This window comes from Polyodon spathula, chromosome 5 (genome assembly GCF_017654505.1).
Source record: "Polyodon spathula isolate WHYD16114869_AA chromosome 5, ASM1765450v1, whole genome shotgun sequence".
NCBI classification, from domain to species: Eukaryota; Metazoa; Chordata; class Actinopteri; order Acipenseriformes; family Polyodontidae; genus Polyodon; species Polyodon spathula.
Genome location: NC_054538.1, coordinates 61,098,033 through 61,116,238, shown reverse-complemented (window position 1 = coordinate 61,116,238; position 18,206 = coordinate 61,098,033). Strand labels below are relative to the sequence as shown.

Genomic DNA, 18,206 nt, shown 5'->3' with positions numbered 1-18,206 from the left:
CCTTTCCGGGAGCCGGGGTGGTGATTTCCGGCTTGCTGAAGAAAGTTGAGCAGGAGAGCTGTGCAGGTTCCTGGATTCTCAAAAAATGGACAGCCAGGGCAGGAAAGTGGTGGTTTGTGACAATGGAACCGGGGTAGGTTTTAAACCAACATTCTTCTTTGAATGTTACCTTTACAGTAGGATTTACATAGTTTTGTTTTGAATGAGGAAAACAAAACCGATTGGAACAGGAAGTAAAGAGGCGAGCGAGCTGGGTGGGTAGGCAGAGGAATGTGTCAGCTTGTCTTTTTTTTGTGGGAAAGGGTCATTTGTAATATCTTGTGTTAATTGCAATGCAAAATATATCATGGCGATGGGGACCTTGTATATGTTTCTTGTATCCCAGATGCGCACTGCTACCGAATCTGAGGTTTATTGGGCAAGCTATTTGCTGGCATGTGCATTGCCATTATTGTACAATGTAGTCATCATGATGTACGGAGCCAGCAGCAGACAACTGTAGATCTGTATGAATGCAAAAAACAAAACAAACGGGGCTACATGTGTTATATAGTATACCTTCACACAACTGCTTTTATTTGCACGATCCTCCATCATTTATCACTATCCTCACCAATCACATTAGAAAAAAAAAAAAAGACATTACACGTTATTTGACCATAACCATTTCTCACGATATCGTTGCCAGAGTTAGTTTTACATGTTTTTTTAAGCTATAAGTAGTATCTGCCACAGGACATACATGATGTCGATTTACTTACCGGTACACCACTGCTTTAGATAAGAGGTCCGACAGGACGTGGCCCACGTATGACACTTTTGCAAGAGCAAGTTTAAATGTAAATGACAGACATGACAATATCACATGGGTAAATGTAGTTAAAGTTAAGGGACTCGTGGGCGCTTGCATGGTGCCAGAGTTTAGTTTTGGTAACAGAATTTGGCACACGTTGTATATGTTATGAATGCAACTTGCTCAGCTTTTTGTCCTGCACTGTATGGAATTTATTCATCAGTGGTTATTTGTAATCCAGAAGAGAAATATTTTTGCATGAAACATGCTTGCTCAGTTGACACCACCTACAGCAAAATCTTATAGCCCCAGTAATACGATTCACTATGCAGCTATGTACTCATTCTGTGTCTCTCTGCAGAGGCGATGGCTTTATGATGCTGGATGTACATTCTTAAAATATCACGGTTAATGCTTAAAATGCAGAAACATACAATATTTCAGATAGCAGTATACTGGTACCCAGGTCCTGCCTTTAAAAAATAAATAAATAAATAGTAGTCTGCACAAACCATTTTCAAAACACATAGAAACAATTATCATCTTCAAGAAATAATGCAAAAGCAAGTATATTTAGGACAAGCATCATTTTGGATCAAAGCAAGCATGACACACAGTAGCAGAATTAGTGGTGAACACTGTAATAGGCCCCAACGGGATAGTGAACTGTGCAAAATGCATCACAATAGTAAAAAAGAATGATGTCATTTTTACTCCAAACCAGATGCCGTTTGTGACATTTGAATCTTTCTAAATATAGCAGAGTCAAGCGTGTACCAATTCCATTAAAGCAGGACTGCTTATCCCTGTGGTTCCTTTTTATGTGACACAGATCAACAGCATTTGTAAAAGCAGCCATCATTTAATAAGGCAATGATATTTGGGGGAAAAAAAAACATGTGTGTACTGTATTGATTTCTAAATAAAGCAGTCAAAACAAAGAGAAAACGTTTATATCTGATGACTTGATCCTGGGATTTGCATGAGATTGAGATCCATCAGAAGCCCTAATGTCAATTACAGAAAATCATGTAGTGATGTGTTTTACCAGTGATTAAATTGACTGACTTAAGTTTAGGCACTAATTTCTTTTTAACACAAAGAAGTTTCTGTATTCACACACACGCACAGCTGTTCATGCATCAAATCAAGGGTAAAAATATAGCAGCTAGGATTTATCAAAACATAATGGTTGGCAGCTTGTTATAAAGACATGGTTTTGAATTTAAAAATGAATATGAAAATGAAAAAATCAGATATTTCTTGTACAGCGAGCACATGCACATTTGCAATAGCAAAACTATAACAGCACTTTTATCAACTGTGCGCATTCAACCAAGTAGAGCGGTTTAAGAGAGTGGAGAGGAAAACTGCAAAGCTGTTAGAAGGATGTTGGTTAAACGCTTGCAGCAAAAAAGTGCTAGTCTACACTGCTCAAATTTGTGACTCAGAAGGAAGTGACATCAGCTTTGAAACCACAAAGCTATGTAGAAATTGTTTAAAAAAAGAAAAAAAAAATCTTCTTGCTAGATTGTACAGTAAAAAAAAATAATAAAAATTCCTTGCTGCCTATGTGGTATAGGCCAGCTCACTATTAAGACAATTATCTATCTGTCCCTTTCAATTTGGAAGCAGTCTGACTGGCCCATTCAAAGACCATTGGGTTCAATATGGTATCTGCATTGTTATTGCTAACAGATTTTTCTGAGGGAGCATAATACTGTGGGTACTGTGGATATAAAACCGCTGTTGCCTGGGACACATGACTTTTCTTGGACACCTGAATTTTAAATTCCAGTTTAGACTCTCCTGTTTACTTTATGACCCTTGGGCAAGAATTCTTATCTTCTTATCTTCCTATGCCTCTGCCCCACCCAGCTGTAAAAATACCTGTCCAGGAACTCAAAGAAGCACTATTTGAAAAGCACAGGCTTATCCAATTGACTTTCATTCGAACAAGAGAGCTCTGTTTTATCATTACTATTTCTTTAAGCTATGTATTAAAATGATCCATTCTGTTAAGTATCCATGGTCAGATGTAGCTGATATGAATACTTAATGTTTGCAGAGGTGGATATCAGTTTTGATATCCTGTAGGCAGACCAGTGGTTACTGGTTTTTTGCATTCTTTCGTGACAGCTATTATGTGCTGAAAATGAAGCATGTAGTTTAGTTGTAGAAGTCAACCAATAGTTAGATTATATTATTGCAAAAAGTAGTTATTTAAATTTGCAATTTTTCTTGCTGTATCTCAAATATCTTTTAATCAAAAGGGATATTTGTCATTCTTTTTTTTCATGGATTCTGTAATTCCCTATCTATTTATACAGTATTGTCCCTCATTAGCTCAGCTCCCGGTTTAGTTAAAACCAGGAATTGTACACCAGCATTGCTTTTAGTGCAACAATATTCCTTTTCGATGTTATGCTTACCTAGATAAATCCGTAACTTAATTGATTTAGGAACTTCTTGCGCTTGGCTGCTCTTAATGTACTATATTGATTTTTAAGAATGCTCGGAAACCATTCTGATTTTAAGATTGGTTTATAAATTAAGCATCTTATCTTTGGAACAGAAGGACACTTAAGGTTAGCACCATTCTTTCTCATCAATGTCACAAACTCTAGTCAAACAATTTCGCCCAAAAATGTAATTATCTTTTAAAACAAGTTGAGGTAAGGTAAATTACAACAAAAAGATTTAAAACTTTTTTTTTTTTAATCTAAAATAGATGTATTTAAATGTAGGAAATATTTCTTAAACATCTGTTTGTGCGTCATTTTGGACAGACATCTGGTCACTTATTTGTGGCTCTACAGCAGAGAAATAATATCAAAATGAAGTTCTACTTTACACAATCGATAACAATAAAATGCAGTGTCTCCAGTATTTTAATGAAATGAAATTGAACTGATGCATTTTTTTTTTTTTTGACACTTGACTAGGCAGTAAAAAGTTATAGGGATCTTTGACAGTGGTGAAAACAGTATGTCTGATACCTTCATGTATTTGATAGTATAATCATCAGACATTGAGGATAACCTTAAACAGTCTTGCACAGCTTATATGCAAAACCCATTTCCTTGTTGCTTGGTGTACCACTGATTTGTAATAATTTGTTGAATTGTCAACAGACTTGGATCCTATAATGCTGTAACTTTCATGCAGACTAATCTGTTCCCTTTCTTTTTGGCTAGTTTGTGAAGTGCGGTTATGCTGGCTCCAATTTTCCAGAGCACATCTTTCCAGCACTAGTGGGCAGGCCGATCATCAGATCTACTGCCAAAGTGGGAAACATCGAAATCAAGGTACAATGTGGTCTTTTTTTTGTTTTTGTTTTTGTTTTTTTACATTTTATTAAAACAGAATACGGGACTCCAATATTACAATTTTTAGTCATTTAGCCAAATTGCTTTCGCGGCAATACGGTAAATATGGACCACCCCTACTAGGTTGTGGTGCATTGGGGTGGGACATTTGTTGTCCTTCTAGTGTACCTTATACTGCTCAGTTGCTAAATATCTTTGCCTGAATACATAATTGTCTGCTGTTTTAGCATAGGCTTTTAATGAGCTGGTGGCATCCCTGAATGGATAAAGCGTCCTTCTTAGCAGAATCTTTTGCCTGGTTTTGAATAGGTGATGGTTATCCCTTCAGGATGTAGCAAGATATTTAGTAAGCAAGCAGTCTGGGGTAACACTGGGAGCAAATGTCCCAACCCAAGTGCCAGAAACAAGGGATGGGCCATCACTCCCCCCCCCCAAGATGCAGTTTATATATAATCACGTTGGACAAAAAAAAAAAAAGAAGAATGTGGAGTGTACTTATACTTGCATACATCTGAAATGACTGGTAGGTAGTACTGGTACTGGCTTTAACATAGCCTGTTCTGTTGATGCAGAGTTTGAATCAAGTTTATACAGCAGCCTTTCTAGTGCTTCTTTTCGGAGTGACATCTTCACTCAAGCTTCTTTTCTGACCACCTGCTTTTGCCTTCTCTTTCTTTCTTTTTCTTACTTGACCTGTTGAAGTAGAATATCAAAAAGATGGTAAGTGAGGTTGCGTGTGTGCTGTGTTCAACCCCTGTTTGCTTGGCCTGAGGAAGGATTTGCTCTGTTCGTTCTTTTCTTTAATTTTGTGGTTTTACTAAACATTTTCTTTTTTTTTCCTTCCCTTTTGGTCTGCATACTTTGACTTGATGAAAGAATATCATTCTTGCTAACCTTGTTTTCTTGGCTGCTCTATATTCTTACATCTGGTCAGCAAAGTGTATTTTGGTAAAGGTTAATGCGACCCAGGGAGTGTGATCTACAAGTAAAGTACTGCTCCTCTTGTTGCTGACTTCTCATTTAAAACTGCAGATATAACCTATTTCTAACTTCTCTTAGGGTTTGTCTATGAGATTTTTTATAAATTTAGTATAATATGACACATATAAGAAGGAAGTAGATTGAGAGCATCACATGGTTCCCTTTTGTGTCCTAATTTTGTGCCTTATTTAGAAATTCAGAAGTGGTTTATAATAATTAAAATGAAGTGGTACTGTAGTTATTTATAGGGTATGGCAGTTCACCCATTGAATCCTGGATGTTACCATTTAGAGTCCATTCAAAGCTATGTTGGCTACAAATCAAAAACTTGGCTCAGCAACCTGCCATTTTCTTGTTTCGGGAGATGTGGGGAAATAAAGGGTTAAGTAGATACCAATATTCAAAACTGAGTCTAGTCTGATCATGAGAGAGTGCTTTGTCGTGGGTGTGGAACTTTTGAAAAAAAGCTTTTTGTCCAAGGGCTAGAAAAATCTACTTGTCCTTCTTTAAAATATAATTGCCCCGTACCCATCGTACAAAACACACACACTCACAAATAATTTTATCTTCATGAAATGAAATATAAAGTAAAAGTAATTGTCCAAACGTACTTGGCAAAATTGTGCCCTTTTAATTTTTGTTCATGGCAAAATAATAACAATAATAAAAATTAAAATTAAAAAAATCAAACTGTCAGACATCATGATGTCTTTTATGGCCCCTCACATGCTTTGTACCATCAGTAGAAAGCCAATATCCAATAGGTCTGCTTGGGCCATACTTCTCAAATTCAGGCCCCTCAATCTTAAGCAGCATCAAATCTTGAAACACGACAACACAATTGTTTACAATTTCTATACATTTAAATTTTTACAGACACATCACAGAGGCACTCTACTGAGACTCAGTGTTTTTTTAAAGTTAGTAAACTGGCAATACGTAAATATGTAACTTATTAAAAAAAATTCTAATTGATAAGATGCGAACAACTGAAACATGAATTCTGTTTCACTATATTCTCTTATTGTCAGCTGTAAGATTTATTTTTTTACAGTGCGAAATGGATAAACCAGATATTGGCATTAATAATGATATAACAGTTTTATATATAGTTATAACATGGCTTGGAAAAATAACAGCTTCTGATTAGTTAAATAGCATCACATGACCGTGCACTTTAATAACGTATACCATGGCTTGAATACTAATGAGCCGCTTCACACTGAATAAATCACTACGAAGTGCATTCTAAATTCCATGACAGACTGCCATTTTATTTGTTATTGGTTACAAAACCACTAACAAAAATAAGGACATTCCACCTATTTCCTTTAATATATTTGTGGATGAAACTCCAGATAACTGGTGCCACACCAACTTTCAGAGTGAAGACAGCAGTCCATCTGAAAAAACAAATACCAAATAAGTGCACCAGCAAGAGTAGACACATAACAGTAGATGAGAAAACAGCTAAATGAAATGGGAGAAAACAAAGATTGAAAAAAAAAAAAGACACAAAAAATTACAGCAAGTGCTGTTAATGTACTTAGACTGGTTTAAAGAAAAAATATTTAAGGAAATAAGTAAAAAGAATCTCAACAACTTAAATGCGAGAAGTTCAACTGGGGACCAGTATTCAGCTGTAGTTGAGCTGAAGTAAATAGATATTTTAACAATAGAAATGTTAACATCTCTGCTGACAGCGAATTTAAAATCAACATGAACGTATTCTTGTCAGTCATGAAAACATTTAGAAAATCGGGTAAAGACAAGGCCAGACACCATCCCCAGAATTACCGGCCTGGATTTGAAGCATCTGTGGGAAACTGAGGCACTGTTCCCTGACACCGCTGTCGGATTGGTGCGTAAAGTCTGGTTTGATCTTCAAAATAATCTGGCACGACTTAGATGCGAGGGTGTCCGACAAGTAACAAAAACATCTTTTGAGATCCGAAAGGATGAAAACAGACTTGAATATGTGTGCCTTGCATATAACGAGTACACAAACTTGCCTGAAGATACAGCTTCAGCATACACGGCAGCTGCTCCCCTTACTTCCTCGGTGTCATTTTAAATTCCGCCCACCATCAGCTTGTGCTCAGTCCTCTAGTTTCTAGTGAGATGCCACTTTCGATGCAGAAATTCACAATAAACGGACATGTGCAATTTATTTTTAATAAATGAACGTAAATTAAATTAAATTTGGGACTATATTGCACTGAGGATGTATACACAATAAAAGTTTCTGGTTTTGTCTTAATTTAAGATGTTCTTTAATTCTTTTTCATCCCCCAAATGAGTTAACCATGTTATAAGTGATATAAACCACTTCGGGCCGAGTGGTTCTGATGATATATACCACTTTTGGGGTAGTTAAAGGCCCTTGGCTTATCACGGGCCTTATCACCACCCCAGGGTGGTATATATCATGGGAACTGCATGGCCCGTCGTGGTCTATACCTTACATATATATGGCAGCATTAATATAAGCAGTGGTTTTTTTTATCAGTTTGTGTGTGGGGTATTCTGCATGCTGCAATGCAATTAATAATGACTACATTTTTAAAAGCATAAAATACATGAACGAATATACCAGATATTGCCAAGTCAACACCCCGTTCTGAACGATTGTGGTAAAACCCTAGATTATAGTTATATGCAATAACTGTAAATCATTATAGTTATTGTTTATTTATAGAAAGCTAAAGGCATTTCTTGAAGGTATCCAAGTGCATGTTTACTTGTCTCGAGTTAGCTTAAGAATTTATGTTACAATTTATCGTAACTTTTTATCACCACATCACTTCCACCAATCGGAGGGTTGCATACAGTGCTCGTAGCGATCCTGCCCTCTGACAGACTGGTATACAGAACAGGTAAAGAAGTGCTGGGCAAGGAAAATAATCTGTCAGATGTCAAGGTGGATATGAGAATGGCAATGGTTTATTGTTTTCAAGCAAAGTAGACCAGACGTTTCCATCAGTGGATCTAAAAAATCTGGAATTGATGCTCAGAACCCTAGAGGCACTGTAAACTGCGACTGCTGTTGTGTAGGTGTTCTTTTTTACGTTAAACATTTTAGTGTTATTTATTTTTATTTTTTTTTTTTTTTTACAAGGGCCTAATTAAGTAACAAACAAAATTGTCTCTGTCAGACCTAGAAAGTTTGTAAAGTAGTTGATTGTTATTGTCGATACGTTGTAGATACGACTACTGAAGATACCCATAGTGCAGGTATCGCAATCCATAAACAAAACAAAAAAGTTGAAATTAATGAATTCTGCACCACAATAAAACTGAGCTGATTTTGCTGATTAACCAGTTTGAAATTGTTTCAAAGCAAATTAAAGCATTTTCGTTTTCAGCTTTATTGTTAAAGATTTCACACATGGCAATACTGTGATCATTCCACTGTGTATGTTGTGAACAACAGCTAAGTTTTAAAGCTGCGAAATTGCAAATGCTTATCATAATTGTACTGGTACCTTAAAATTAAGGGCCATTTAAGAATGATAAATACAATAACTGATTTTTAGAAGACCTTCTTTGTTGTTCTCTAACTGGTCCTGCAGTGACATTGCAGGTGTTCTAACAAGTTTCTGTAAACGAGATACTGTTTTAGCAGACATATTTAAATTTAAGTTAACATATATTTGAATGTGCAAAGTGAAAAACACCAATTCAAAAACCGTCAAACTACCCAATGTAGCAAATCCACCTAATTTAAGTCAAGTACCACAGACAAGAGGGGGGGCAAGGTCCAAAAAGTTTGAGAACCACTGCTGTAGACAAAAGCAATGTAAATTAGTGATAATATTGTTTCATTAATTGAAGTATGTGTGTTACTGTGTGTGTTGCTGAGGGTTTGTGAATAAAGGGATATGTATGTGTGAGTATATAGTATTGGTTTGAGGTTTATACGTAGGTATGCAGTTTTAAATGTTGTGTGATAGACTTGTCCCAGGTGTCGGGCGATATGAATTCCACACCCTTGTTTGTAATGAGATTATCGAATTTGTACACAAATATAAACTTTTAAGGAAGATTGAAATTATCCTTTTATTTGCAAATTACTGTTTATAGTGGGTGCACTCTTAGTTTAAATGGAAAACTGTGGTGTTTACACAGCACCAGTGTTAACTGATGTGAGGTTCTTATTCCTTACTAACAGAGTAGACTGTTTCACATACTGTACTGTGTGCTTATTAGTGCCTTAGAACTAATGCATCTTTTAAAGGTACATGTAATTGTATGGAATTTTTTGTGACATTCTTAAATGAAATGGATGTATATTTTATCTGCATGCCAGTTTCTGATTCTGCTCCTGCGAGATATTAGAGACAAGCCATATCAGGTTCTTCTTGGATAAGACACTGCAAGGCTTTTAACTTTGATTTGATAAGTAACAAATGCAAAATTTGCAACCATATTTATGTGTTTATTTATTTATAATCGATGGGCACACAACTTTAATGTTTAGGTTTCCTATTGGTATATTACATTTAAAATAAATGTAAAGTTAAATTCAGATATCCCTAACTGTAATCTTTTTATTGATTAAATTTTACGTACTTATCCAGAAACAGGATGCTTGAAGACTTTTCTGGCATGTCAGAATACTGTAGTAGGTACTCTGTCATCCTGTGTGGCAGCATGGAACAGTGTTAAATACATTTGTGAAGCTTAAAATTTGATAGTAAGAAATGAAGGACACCTGGGAGCATGTGTTTTTTTTTTTTTTGTTTTTTTTTTGTTTGTTTTTTTAAACCAACTTTACCTTCAATGTATTGTTTTGAGAACTGGGTATCAACTTATGGAGAGCAGTACTGGTCTAACCCACTCTGCTCTGTTTCAATATTGACTAGTTCTCTATGACTTCCTAGGATCTCATGGTGGGAGATGAGGCAAGTGAGCTACGCTCCATGCTGGAAGTGAACTACCCCATGGAGAATGGGATAGTCAGGAACTGGGACGACATGAAGCACTTGTGGGACTACACGTTCGGTCCTGAGAAACTCAACATCGACTCCAGGAACTGCAAGATCCTTTTGACAGAGCCCCCGATGAACCCCATGAAGAACAGGGAGAAGATCATAGAGGTAAAGTGATTGGCTAACGATTCATTAAGAAAAGATTTTTTGAAAAATCCTTCATTCCAGTTCTAACAAGCAGTTTTACTACCTTTGCTGCAATGGTTAAAAAAAAAATAAAAAAAATAAAAAAAATCTGGAAGTGCCTGACAGTAATATGCTAAGAATTTGTAAATTTAGAATTCATCCCTACTTTAAAGATTTTCATATGTTGTGCATATGGTACATTTCTAGGATCGTTAACACGATGAGATTTCTTCCTAGCAAACTCTTTTAAACTCAGACATCAAAATTAAACTCTGCTATTGCATAGAAAACATGTGTAGAAGTTTACCAAGATAAAGTTATATATGGCCTGATTTTTATGGATGGGGCAAGACCAGACTGCATTCCTTTAAAAGACCTAAAAATAGAGATGACAAGACTATCACCTTGGTGCACATTGTGAGATTCCTTGGGATAGGGGTGGAGCTTTAGGGTTTCATCAATTCCTTTCACAATATAACAACTATTATAGTTGGATTATTGGAATAAAATTGTAATCTACAGAAACAGTGGCCATCTGTATAAAAATAGAAGAATCAGGGTGATTATGAATAATTTTATTACAGGGTATTATTTTCACTAGAGTAAATTGTTTGTTTTTTTTTTGTCAGATTTTAAGATTGTGTTTCAAGATATGTATCTTCTCAGGCACTGTGCAAGGGAATTAGTTAGATTTGTAACAGGGTGATTGTGGTTCTTAAATAGGTAAACAGGCAATTTCTGTATTTCATTGACCTTTTGCCACCAACAAGATTTATTTAAATCACTTTTACATTTTTGATTTCAGGTAATGTTTGAAACATACCAGTTTTCTGGGGTCTATATAGCTATTCAGGCTGTACTTACGCTATATGCTCAAGGTAAGTCATTTTGATCTGATTAACTATGTATACCTTTTAAGATTTTATATTATCCATTTTTGTCATTCTGCAATTCCATACAACAGCCAGGCCTTTCTCGATGACTTCACGTTGATTTATCTCAATTTAGGCTTGCTGACAGGAGTGGTTGTCGACTCTGGAGATGGTGTAACCCACATCTGCCCTGTCTATGAGGGGTTCTCACTGCCTCACCTGACAAGGAGACTAGACATTGCTGGGAGGGACATAACCCGCTACCTCATCAAGGTAAACCTTACCCTTGTGTGTGTGTGTGTGTGTGTGTGTTTCATTAACCCTCTGAATTAGTCAAACACTGGCATTGTCAGTGTTCTGTTCAATGTTCATCATAAGAAAGGGTCTGTCTTTCTTTCTTGTGCATCCATCATACGATGAATACTGTGGAAAATTGATCAGAATATCCTAGTAGCACTAGTATAGAAACACAATAAGCACGACCACAGTAAAATTCCAACTACATTTGTCTTTTCAAAACTATACGGTGTGCTGTTCATGTAACAAGCCAATAAAGTGTAAGCTATGAAGTCTGGACTTGCAGATGTTACTGTTGTGTTAGGGAGAACAAGCACACAGCTTATTTTTTAATATAGATCCAGCCATCAAGTTGGTTGCAGTAGTGGTACTTGTACCTATTGATTAGGCAGAAAACATTAGAGTAACTTTTTTAATTGAAGAAATTGCAGGGATAAAAAAAAATATTTATTGTGGACTTGAAGCATATTCAAATAGAAGTTGGTGGCGTCTGTAAAAATGTGTTGCTTTATACTTTTACATTTATGAAGTGAACCAGCAAAATTGCAATGCAGCTTGCTTAAGGCAAATATCAGAATCTGGGGATATATGGAGGCATCTGTCTGTCCTGTATGCAGTAAGTGTGCATTTTCATGTTATTGATAGCTCAAATTTTTGCATTTATGGACATGTCACTGACATACTTGTGGGGAAAAAGACGACTTGTGTGAAGAACTGTATGAGAAAGTTAATGTTCCCTTTTTTTTTTTTTTCTTTTTAAGTTGCTTTTGCTGAGAGGATACGCCTTCAACCACTCGGCTGATTTTGAGACGGTTCGCATGATGAAAGAAAAGCTGTGTTATGTCGGCTACAACATTGAACAGGAACAGAAACTGGCTTTGGAGACCACCGTGCTTGTAGAATCTTACACGGTGAGTGAAATGGCTTGAGTTGTAACTTCATTATGTGAGTCCTTTCACTGCTTTTACAATTTACCAATCATCTTGTTTCTGTTTGCAATTTTTTGTTATTGCTGTTTTTAAACTGGTGAAACCTAGCAGCTTGATCTCATTTCTCTTGGACTAAATATAACTGGGCAGCCTCTTTGCAGTAGGGTACATTTCAAACAGCACAAATATTGTGGCTGTTACTAACCACTGACCACTTTATAACATCATTTCCTGTGTGGCCACCAACTGGCCAGCTTCTTTACAACACTGGGTTGACCACTTTGTGTTTCCCAGTTTAGACTACAGACTTTGTAGTGCAAGTGGAAAAATTGTGTATGTGTGTATTCCTGAAAAACAGTTTATACTTTATTTAACTCCTGTACAACAAATTGTGCAGTGCCTTTTATAATGCACTGTGCCAATATATCTAAGTAAGCCCATGCCTGTCTATAATATCTCATGTGAAGTTTGAATGAAGTGCCAACATATTATATTCGATAGCAAAATATGAGCATGGAAAGGCTTTTTTTTTTTTTTTTTTTGTATTGTTCACTTTTTATTGTCCCGTCCCCTCAGCTCCCAGACGGCAGGGTAATAAAAGTCGGAGGAGAGCGTTTTGAAGCCCCTGAAGCTTTGTTCCAGCCTCACCTCATCAATGTGGAAGGAGTTGGAGTGGCTGAATTACTCTTCAATACTATCCATGCTGCTGATATTGATACCAGGTATGGAAATGTAAATACATAATCTAGGCTAGATCAACAAAAGTGTCTTTATTGAAGTAACAGCCGGTGCCAAGTTGTGATCTAGCACTTTGGATCAAGTTTTCTTTTGTTTTACACTGCTTTGCACTAGAGAGTGCTGGCGCTTACTAATATAGACACCATAACACAGACTTAATAAAGAAAAAATAATAATAATCACTCAGAATCATTGCAGCATCATAAAAAGGCAAGGTAGGGTTGAACCTCTTTGTTTTGTGTTATAAATGCGTTTATATTTTTAAGAGGTTTGTAATTGCAGTGGTCTTCATAAACAGAGAAATTATACAGGAAAAAAAAACTTTTATAGTGCACTAGGGTTGGAGATTATTTTGTGCATTGTAGTAAGTGAATATAGCTGTACATTAAGTACTGTGCTTGAACCACAATTGAACACAGTTTTAAGCCAACAATGGAGCTTTCTATTACGTAAGCATATTATACTGAAATGTGTGTCTTATTTTGGTCATTTATTTCAAATAGGAATTTGCAAACTTAAGAACGGGACACGTCATTTTTGATTTTTGAATCTGTGCAAGTTCATTCTTGGGTGCGCCTACAAGAATATTCAGTTTGCATCTGTGCTTTGTTCAACAGCACAGCGGAACTAAATAGACCATACACAAAACAGTTTAAGGTTAAAAAAAAAAAAAAACACCTTCCAAAGTTACACCTGCCAAAGCTGCTCACTGCACCCAGTTAAGTCAACTTCATTTACAGAAATTAGGCACACACATGTTTATCTGACCAGTACATTCATGTTAATACTGATGTGGAATTGAAAGGTTATGTAAAGCAGCTTTTTAAGATATCATATGGGGATCTTTTGAAAACCAGTGTATTCAATAGTCTGAGCACTTTGATGTCGTTTCTGTACATTTAAGCACAGTCTGAACAAGCTGTGACGCTTGTGTGCATTATGGTTTTACAGACCCTTTAGTACTAGTATAATGTTAACATAGATAAGATAGTTCAGGATTGGTGCTAATCACAGTCCATATGTGTCTCTCCCAGGGCTGAGTTCTACAAGCACATTGTTCTGTCCGGAGGCTCCACTATGTACCCCGGGCTGCCCTCGCGACTCGAGCGGGAGCTGAAACAGCTCTACCTGGAGCGTGTTCTGAAGGGAGACGTGGAGAAGCTCTCGGTAAGTGTGACGCGTGGCAGGGACCGCTTTGGAATCCAGATGTTTTTACATCATCATGCATTTCATGCATATCGTCTGCTATGAACATGAGTATTCAGTAAAGCAACTGTGGTTGTGTTAGAGCAGTGGTACCCACATGTGGTTCTTCTAGCTTCCAGAGCTTGATTTGAATTGTTTCATTGAACCCAGGTTGCAATTAAATAATGAAGGACCTGGACTGGAGTGGATTTTGCTTCGTGAGTTATAGAATATGGGTTGCACTGCTGCAACAACGGTGAACTTTACTGGGTTATTAATGCAATATAAATAAGGCTATAAAATGAATAATCTGTGTTTATAGAAAAGTCCAGATGCTATATCATTTAAGAAAGTGGTGGTAGTAGTGGCAACAGGAAGTGCAGTGCTGGTTTTATTTGAACCAACAGAGTTTAGTACTATGCTGTACTGAAGTTTAGGTTTTCTTGTGTGCATTATTGTAAAGTGCCACCAGGTGGAGCAAGAGGTTAAAATACTGCTGTAAACTTCAGTAAGGATTGAGGCAGGCTTCTGCGGTGTTCTTACCCAGCAGGAGGAATGCACAGCAGGTCAGGTCAGATATTTGTGTGGGTTGGGTCATGGCTAGCCCAGTCTGGCTATTTCAAGTCTGGCTTCCTGCCTGGAAAACCTCATTTAAGTTCTCAGGTTGTCAGACTTCTATTTTTAGATGATCATTTACAGATTAAATGCCAGATAAGTTTATGTTTCATTTATGTCAGTCATTTATAAAATGTTCAGAAAATAAAGTGCCCTGAATGCACAAAGTTGCTTGCTTATTCCATGCGAAAGACCTTCTGCAGTTATGTCAACAACATTGATATCAGTGAAGACATCTGACCTGTTCTAGTGAGAGATTTTTCTGAAGTTTTTTGTTACGCTGAACAGGATTGTTAGTCCACGCATCTGCAGAACTTTGAGAGTTATTTTGAATGCTAAGTGAAAAGTAATCTTCCCATCTTGTGAAATAACAGTAAGGAATTCAAGGGGACGAGGCGATTTTGAGTTACAAAAAATAAAAATTAAATATGGTCTATTTAGCCGCAAAGCTCATTACAAACCAAACCCCACAGAAATGAAAAGCTACCGCTTTTCACCCTGGCTATTGTGGCTATCTAAGTTCACAGAAAAGGCCAGTCACCCTCTGTGTATCTCTCGAAGGATCAGCCATCCAAGCCTTTACGGTTACCCTGAAAAGCCCTCGGGAGTCAATGGCTTTGACACCAATCTGCTGTAAGCTTCAGTTTTATTTTACAGATAACAGCACAGAATTCAACTGCAGTAACGACTTAATTGCCTTACTCTTCTGAATTTGTTTCTCATGCAAATGTCTTCCACCTGCCTGATTTCAAATCAGCTTATCTCTTCCTGATGTGGGACAGGAAGTCCAGGGTTCCCTAAACCTCCCCCACCTACAGTTGTAAAGCTCTGCCTTCCCCATAACATTTTAATCTTATCTAGCATCAGGTGTAGTTTGTATAGGCCACTACAGGTGCACTTCTGTCCTGGCTCCACAGGTTAGCTACTGTCTTCACTTTAAAACTGTGTTAAATTAGCTTCATATTAATGGTAAACCTGCTTTATCCCTAAATGACTATTAAGAATAAATGTTTTAGACTCATATTTGGCCTAAACCCTGGACAAGACAAACCAATATAAATACACCACAGTAGCACATCTGTTGCTTGTCACAATATGGTGCACAAGGACTCTTGCTTGCAAACAGTGTTGTGCCTTCCAATTGTGGTTTTCTACAGACTTTGATGTTCCAGGAACACCCATGGCTTGATGGACACATTGATCAATGTATCCACTGGATTGAGGAATGCGATTGCCTCACAGGCACCCACTAATAAGATTGTTCTGCTTTACCATTATTCCTAAAGTAGTTAACATACTACTGTACAGCAGGTCTAATGGATAATGTGCCATGTTTACTATATACTTGTTGTTTTTGGCCAGTCAGTATATCACTAATACTTTTAAGTTCCAATAAATATTTATTCCTTTTTTATTTTGTGTTATATCGATTGTAATAGGGTGATTGTTTAGTAAACCAAGGCTGTGGTTGTTCAATGGGTATTGTAATGTAATATATCAATCTAACATCAGAAAAGGTAATTACAGGGTTGCCAGTCCTGTTTTACCTGAACTACCCTCAGTTAAGTGTTATTAAAATAATCAGGCCCCTGATAAATACACGGTTCCTCCCCTATAACTGCATGAACAACTCCCAGTCAACCTTCAGACTGAGGTGAGACTTGTGTTCTCAAAAGGACCACCCGTTCACAACAGATTTAGCAGGAACTAGTTTGCACAAATTCTTAATTAAAAACTAAAGACTATTTGTGTGAATTTTGAAGGAATAGTGGAAGGCCTATATTCATCCTGGTGTTCATTACGTTTTTTTTTTTTTTTTTTTTTTTTTTTTTTTAATAGAAATTTAAGATCCGCATTGAGGACCCTCCTCGGCGTAAGCACATGGTGTTCCTGGGTGGAGCAGTACTGGCTGACATCATGAAAGACAAGGACAACTTCTGGATGACTCGGCAGGAGTACGAGGAGAAAGGCGTGCGCGTGCTAGAGAAACTGGGAGTAACTGTTAGATAAGCTTGGACACTTGTTAACCATCGTTTTCCTATGGCTTTCTTACTCCTTATCCTTTTCTGCTACTTTTCCAACTCATTTCATCCATCTAACTTGGAAAGGCCTGTCTGTGCCCACGGGGAGGGGAGGGGATGTGTAGATTTCCTGGGAGAGCTTTTGTTAAATGTGTGTTATTGCCACCAAATTTGACAGTTTAATTTGGCCATTGCCCTGTAAACAAAACCACATAAACAAAGGGCCTGTCTTTTACATTGTTGTAGCCCTGTAGCCACTCTAACTCCCGTAGTGTCTCTCTTTATTATTATTTGCATTTATAGCAACAGGCTTGCTAGCTTTGTCTTCAACACACCAGGTGGGGTATGCCTTTCTGAGTCCAAGAAGCTTGGGTGAATATAAAAGATGCTTTTTATGTATCATCCCAGTTATATTGCATTGGCTAGTACCATAAGATTCATTGTTTATGTATCATCCCAGTTATATTGCATTGGCTCGTACCGTAAGAGTACCTTTTTATGGAGTAGTTCCCTAATAAACTGGATCTTCCAAAGCAATCATTGCCATAAATCTGATTAACAAAAAGCCTCTACTGCTGCACTTGAACTGCGTGAGGCTATTCATTTTGTGAGGTGTTGGTGATGGGGGAAGTCTCTTTTTTTTTTTTTTCTCTCTTCCTAAACAAGTTTATTTTATTTCATACTTTTCATTTTTAATTTTGCTGTGCATTACCATTTTCTTAAGTAGAATGTGTAGTCATGTAAGGTACAATCAAAAAAGTGCACAAACCTTCATATACATTGTTCTGTTTAAAAGGGACTGGGTTCCCTGGAATAGATGTATTGCATTTGTTAAAAAAAATAAACATAAAAAAGCTGTGGGGATGTTTGTAATATTATACAAATAAAACCAATGTATGTGCCACAAAGACATTGTAAAAGCTGGTATTTAACTTTCTGTTTGGCTCTCGTGTGTATTGGAGGGACTTCAATAATAAATCTTGCATAAACGTTTTATCCAGTGCCAAGCGCAGTTATTGAAACTGGATTTTTTTTTTTCATTGCGTAACTGCCTAATGCTGATTTAAATAAAGCAAACTGATTTATAAATATGTTTTGGCTATTGAAACTTGTGTCTTCCGTTTACATTACTGCTGCAGAAAGGGAGGAGGGGTGAGTTATGCCTGGACTTTTGTGAAGCATAGTTAAACTAATTCATTGACTTTGATGTGGTTGTCATTGATGTGGGGGCCTGTGTGGGGAAATCACTTACCCAAGATATGGTGCATCCCTTTGGTATTTTACTGGTTTCCCTGGAGATTGTTCAGCAGAGCATGTGGTGTGCAAATG

At 36.9% G+C, this 18,206-nt stretch overlaps 1 protein-coding gene across 1 annotated transcript; it reads left to right on the top strand.

Annotated features, from left to right (window-relative positions):
* Positions 1–5: 5 nt before the first annotated feature.
* LOC121316120 (actin-related protein 2) lies at positions 6–17,968 on the top strand. Its single transcript, XM_041250901.1, has 9 exons — positions 6–133; positions 3,991–4,101; positions 9,987–10,202; positions 11,026–11,098; positions 11,229–11,365; positions 12,151–12,300; positions 12,895–13,040; positions 14,091–14,223; positions 16,696–17,968. The coding sequence occupies exons 1-9, from the start codon at positions 86–88 to the stop codon at positions 16,864–16,866; spliced, it is 1,185 nt and encodes a 394-aa protein (XP_041106835.1). The 5' UTR covers positions 6–85; the 3' UTR covers positions 16,867–17,968.
* The last annotated feature ends 238 nt before the right edge of the window (positions 17,969–18,206 follow it).